The 6000-nt window shown below is 47.1% G+C and overlaps 1 protein-coding gene across 1 annotated transcript; it reads left to right on the forward strand.

Moving 5' to 3' along the window:
- Positions 1-1889: 1889 nt before the first annotated feature.
- On the forward strand, positions 1890-5563 carry LOC135826431 (immediate early response 3-interacting protein 1-like). The gene is made up of 3 exons (XM_065339044.1): positions 1890-2048; positions 4069-4164; positions 4949-5563. Exons 1-3 carry the CDS (start codon positions 1958-1960, stop codon positions 5002-5004), a joined length of 243 nt encoding a protein of 80 aa, XP_065195116.1. The 5' UTR covers positions 1890-1957; the 3' UTR covers positions 5005-5563.
- The last annotated feature ends 437 nt before the right edge of the window (positions 5564-6000 follow it).

Raw genomic sequence — 6000 nt, forward strand, 5'->3', positions numbered from 1 at the left:
AAGTGAAAGTAGTGGAAAGAAAAAGTTGTTATGAAGGCTGTTGCAACAACAGAAGGAGCAGTACAGGCATGGTATGCAGATGATGCCAGATCCGGTGGCAAGCTGAAGAGTGCCCCCCCCCCCCCCCCCCCCAATATGGTTACTTCCCAAATCCAGCCAGGTCCGTCCTACAGTCCAGTCATCGGAAACTGTCCCGCTGGCTTTTGAAAGTCCGATTTGAGGATCAAAATCCCAGATGACGTCTCTGATGCTGATGCTGTGCTTCAGTCTTCATCTGTGGATGCTAGGTTTCAGCGTATCAGTGCTCTAGCGTCGGAGACGGGGGCTTCTTCCTCAGTGGCTCACCTGTCGTCCCTTGAAGCGGCATGGCTTGACCCTCACCAAGGGTGAGTTCCACGATGGAATTCATCTGAGATACGGCTGGCTTCCACAGCGACTGCCATCATCTTGCAGCTCTGGAGCCACATTTTCAGTTGCTCACGCTTTGTTTTGCCCAACCGGTGGGTTTCCGTCGATGCGGCACAACGAGGTGTGTGACCTCACTGCCCGGGGGGGGGGGGGCATATTATGCTGAAGCGAGTCGCTCACAATTAATGTATCCGTGGAGCGACCCACCTGCAGCCGGTCACTGGGGAGCAGTTCCGGTATTGCACCGCTACCAGACTGAGCAGGCCCGTCTCGACGTTGCGGCAAGTGGTATTTGGGGTGGCCGGTTTGAGCGCACCTTCATCAGTCAACGTGAGGGTTTTCAATCTTCATGCCTCCTCAAACCGTGCCACCTCCATTGCTTCCTGCTACACCAAGCACGAGAAGGAGAAGCGGCGCTGCTACGAGCAACGTGTCCGCGACATAGAGCATTCGTCGTTTGTTCCGTCCATATTTTTCTACCACGGGTGGTTTGGGCAAACACGCGGAGTCGCTCTACAAGCGGATAGCTTCTCTTCAAGCAGCCAAGACTGGAGAAGCATACAGCTGTGCCATGTCTTGGGTTCGCTGCAAATTGATTTTTGCCCTACTCCGGTCCAGCGTGATGGATGTGTTTGCGAGGATCCCGGAATATTCGGCCCGGCGGTGCAGTTGGACTCACCTCCCCGGCACTTTGGCGGTTGCTGAGGCAGGCATTCATATTTTGATACCATTTGCGTCTGGTTTTGTCTGTATTGGTTTCATTTGTGCTCTTTTCATCCTGCTACTACTGTTAGTATATGTAGTACACGGTAGGTTTCAGTCCGCTAGTATTGGGCGGCAGCACTCCAGCTCTTTGCCGCAGACAAACTAATTTAATTAATGACAGATAACTCGTGCATATAATGATCGCATCATGCGATCATAATAATACACCGCATAAAAAAGACTTTGTTATGCGCATATATGCATGGCAACCGCTGAGCTCATAATTTAATTAATGATTGAGCCTCTAGATCCGAAAAGGGGGCTTATGTCGTTTTGCGCAATATTCAGAAAAAGGCATTTGAAAGTTGAGTTTTCCGTATCAAGCGATGTATAATTCACTTTTGAAACACCCATAACTCTGTGAAAGATAAAGATTTTGGAGCTAGGTTTTTTACAGAGTGATCTGCTGCGGTACAGCAATGTCATGGTATGATCTTGAGGCTCAATTATTATTAATATTAATCATGCACATGTACCAAGAGGCAAGATGCAAGAGTACAATAAAGTACATGACTATTGTACTCTTGACATGTACTGGATCCATGGATCCATGCCATGCGCCATGGAGCCCCGGCATGGCATGGCCCCCATGACAAATTTTCGTCTGATATCGGCCTTTCCCGCGAAAAAAATAAAAATCGGCATTTGTTTGGATGATCATAAAAATTTAATAATGAGCTTACTTGCAAGAAGTGACCATGGTGACGTCTTGACGCTGATCATGGGCCGTTTTTCGTGCTGCTTTTTTGACTTCCTTTGTTTCTTTTCTGGAAAGACGTGAACAATGGCTTTGACTCTGGGATCTTTGCTGCAAGCTATCTTATTGATGGTCAACGCCATAGCCATTCTACACGAGCAGAGATTCTTGGCAAAAGGTAGGCGAAGTGCGACAGGCGTCCACCATACGTGTGTGGAGTGTTTCCATGAGTTCGTTTCAATGTGATTCGATTCGGTTTGTGGACTGTTTGAATTATAGTGACTTGGTGTCTAAGTCACAGCCCACTCGCTGCTAGTATTCTCTCTGTAACGGTAATGTCGAGCTCTGGATCAATGTTCTCCAAAGACAAACTCAATCTTGGGAGGGTTAGCGTTCGATTTGCAATACACTTTTAAACCTCGCGATTGCATAGTGAGTAATTTTCGACCTGTGAACTCTAAAGGCGAAGTCCCAGGGCATGTGTACTGAGTCAGTCGTATAATTCCTCTGCGTGCACGCAGGCATGAACACAGTACATGTACAGGAGTTGTTTAGAAAAAGAAGAAGTAAAGTCCGCACATCCGCATCATGTTGTTTTAGAACTTTGAAGCTCCATTGTCGTCGCCTTGTCATTTTTTACTTCACCTGCATCCATGTTACCAAGAGTCCGTAAACAAGAGTGTGCAACTGTGATCTCTTTTCTATGGGCCAGATGCGCGGCGCACTGCCGTTATTACGTCATTCAGCTGCAGTCCGCGCACTGCGGAAAAGCAAACACCGCACTGTCCGTCTGGTTTGAAATGAACTTTCGTACGGAACTGGAGTTCACGCGCCAAAACGTAGAGATTTCGTAGGTACTGGAACGATTCCAGCCAAAACGAATGGACTCGTACTAGAAATGTTGAGTTTGAGTGCATGCTTTCAGAGCATGATGAAGGCAAGTTACGTAATGAAGGCAGCGCGCCGCGCACTGTCCCATAACCACAGTTGCATACTCTTGTTTATGCACTCTTGATGTTACCCTCACGCCGCGTAGTGAGTACTTACATAAAGACGTTATTTTCGGTGTAATTTTTATTTCGGTAATTTTGCTAGAGTACACACAGTATGTGAAGGGTAGGTCACCTAAGGGCCCGGTCACACATGCACTGGGGTTCGCTTCGGCGGCGAGTTTCTGCGACAGCGTGCCTGGTGCCCCTCCAGCGAAACCATGTGTGTATGGTCACACATAAAAACACGGCAAACTCCTACTTTGGTGGAAAATGAGTGGACTGTGGTGCATACGGTACGGAGAATAGACGAGGCCAATGACTATCTTGCACGCATTTTTGTTGCATGGACATCATACGCATACAAACTTCTCGTAGCAAGTCCATATACAGCAGACCGTGGTGTTTTCCGCTGAAGCGGAAGTTCCGCTTTTCGCCCTTGCCATGCCATTTTTCGCTCCTGCGACCTCGCTTCAGCGTATACACTACTTTCGAGTGTATGTGTGACCGGGCCCTAATTCTATATTACACCTGAAACCTGGCAGGTCTCTGACACCGAATTTTAACAACACCTAAAGTTACATGTAATACAGTACACAAGAGAGAGATTGGAAGCTGTGTCGCTACTCTGAGTTTCACGTATTACGACGATCATCAGGCAACTTCAGGCACCATGCAACATCAGGCAACTATGTTGAGGCTGCCCGGTTTGGAGCCATCAGTTGCCTGATGATTGTAGTGATATGTGAAACTCAGAGTTGCGACACAGCTTCCAATCTCTCTCTCTCTCTCTCTCTCTCTCTCTCTCTCTCTCTCTCTCTCTCTCTGTCTCTCTCTCTCTCTCTCTCTCTCTCTCTTGTGTACAAGGCTCTGCCCTATATGGGTATTGAGCACTCTTCAGGCAGTGGAGCACACTACTTGATCACATGTTCTACAGTATCCAGTTGACCCTGAGTGTCGGAGCTTTGTTTAAGGCCTTAGAGCGCAAGCTCTCTTGGTTCGAAAACGCAATTTCTGACATGGGTTCCCATTCTGGGTTGATTGAGGGTAGATATTGCCCGTCTGTGGCCTGCACCGCATCACAAGTCCCAACGATAGATAATTGTACGAGGATGTCGAGATGCGATGTGCTTGTGTACATGTATTTGCCGCATTCATTATGTCTCTTCTCTCATCGCATGTGTCCTTGTCTGCGTTTGTTTCGTGCAGTGGGATGGGGCAGCGATGCGGCACAAACCTTCGGCGAACCCACCGTCAAGTCCAAGATCATCACGCTTATAAACTCTGTACGGACGCTACTGAGAGGTGAGTGAGCTGCTCAGACCTGCCTCTTTTCACCCGGGTTCTGGTATCGACCCGTTGAGGACCATTGTACAGATATACGAGTGAACTCCTGATAAAACGAACACTATTGTGCAGGACGATCACATCTTTATAGCCGGAGTTCTTTATAACGGAACTGTACTCACACCATACAAGCAGCACGTCATTTTTGCCACTTTTAAACCAAGAAATGGCAACAGCAGCCACCTTGGTCGGCACATTGGACCAACAACATATGGACTTACCATGCACGCTGTAAATCTACTATGCATGACTGTAAAGTTGTGTTCAACTGTCACACAGCCCGTGGGGTAGCAGTATCAGATGTACGAGGTATTGTGTAGCCAGCATCCTTTTTGTTTTAGAGACTTGAAAACGTCTTCTCTTTTTTAATTTGATATATTATTCGATATTTGAATTGCTACATGGGTGTTTTTGACATGGATAGTTTAGCCGATAGACGAAAGCTGATAATTATTGTTTCGCCTCTAGATTAATCAAACTCCCTACTCAACGAAATGCTTACCAGGATGTCCAGGTTACGAAAGAACATGGACGTGCTCATGACTACAGTGTTGGCGTTGGGCCAAGTGGTTTCAAGTGGTTTTTTGGGGTCTTTGACAAAGACTGGATGGGCAGATTTTTTTGTCGTTGCAAAGTTTGTGTAGGGGTTCTTTCTGAATACTAGCACCATTGCTGGTGTCGCTATTCTACCACCTCACGCAAATTGTGTTTGTGTCTGTCTGCTGTTTGTGTGTTTCCTCAGTGCCACTGATTGGCGTCAACGTCGTCGTGATTGCGTATGAATTAGTGCTAGGGTAACCGGTGTACTCTACAGCGGTAACGCTCTCGTCTCTCTCTCTCTCCCTCCCTCCCTCTCTCGCTCTTTCTCTCTCTCGCTCTCGTCTCTCCCTCTCTTTCTCTCTCTCTGTCTCTCTCTGTCTCTCTCTGTCTCTCTCTCTCTCTCTCTCTCTTTCCCTAGCTGCTAAAGTGTGGCCCTCACATCTTTTGTAAATACTATGTACAAAGTTTGTAAAAAGAATACTTCAGTATTTATTCATACCCGTTGTTTCTGTGACACGCCAACTATTTCCAACTTTAATAGGTGCTTTAATATTTTGACTGTGTGTGTGTCTGTGTGTGTCTGTCTGTGTGGGTGGGTGCGTGCGTGTTCGTATTGATGATTTTACCCGTGTCAATTGTTGCTGCTGTGAATGCTTTGATAGTGCACATTTTGCAGTGCTGTTGCTATGCACGCTTTCCCCTCAACCTGTACCCATTGACCATGATCGGCTTTGTTTATCTTTTAAATACTAGTAGCTGTTTCATAGTAGCGCGATTGTCATGCGGGTATTTGCAATGGTTATCACTCTGTTTACTACTCACGGTGCGGTTGAATGCTACTACTTTATCAACAGTTTGATCAAAGACTGTTGAGAGAGTTGATCTCGGAGACGTCGTTAAAGGGGAAGTTAAGGCAAAAATTAAAATTTCACCAGTTGTAGTCTTCGGGGTGCTGAGTCGAATGGTCTTGGTCCGAGAAAGCTGAGGCGCTCCCTTCCTACTTGAATCCCAATCGAACTCGCGCACTTCCACCGAAACTGGGTGACTGCGCCCTACGAGATGGGGATTTGTATGCAAAATGTCACTAAAAGCGCCATTTCGTTCTTATAAAAGCACGGATGACCGCGATTGGCCCATATGTTGTAGTCTTTTGGACGGTGAGTCGACTGGTTTTGGTCCGAAAAGGCTGCGATGCAGCGTTCGCCCCTAATTCCCAATCGAACATGGTTGAACAAGCGGTCACGTGCTCCTGCG

The sequence above is a fragment of the Sycon ciliatum genome, chromosome 10 (assembly GCF_964019385.1).
Source record: "Sycon ciliatum chromosome 10, ocSycCili1.1, whole genome shotgun sequence".
In the NCBI taxonomy this organism is placed as follows: domain Eukaryota; kingdom Metazoa; phylum Porifera; class Calcarea; order Leucosolenida; family Sycettidae; genus Sycon; species Sycon ciliatum.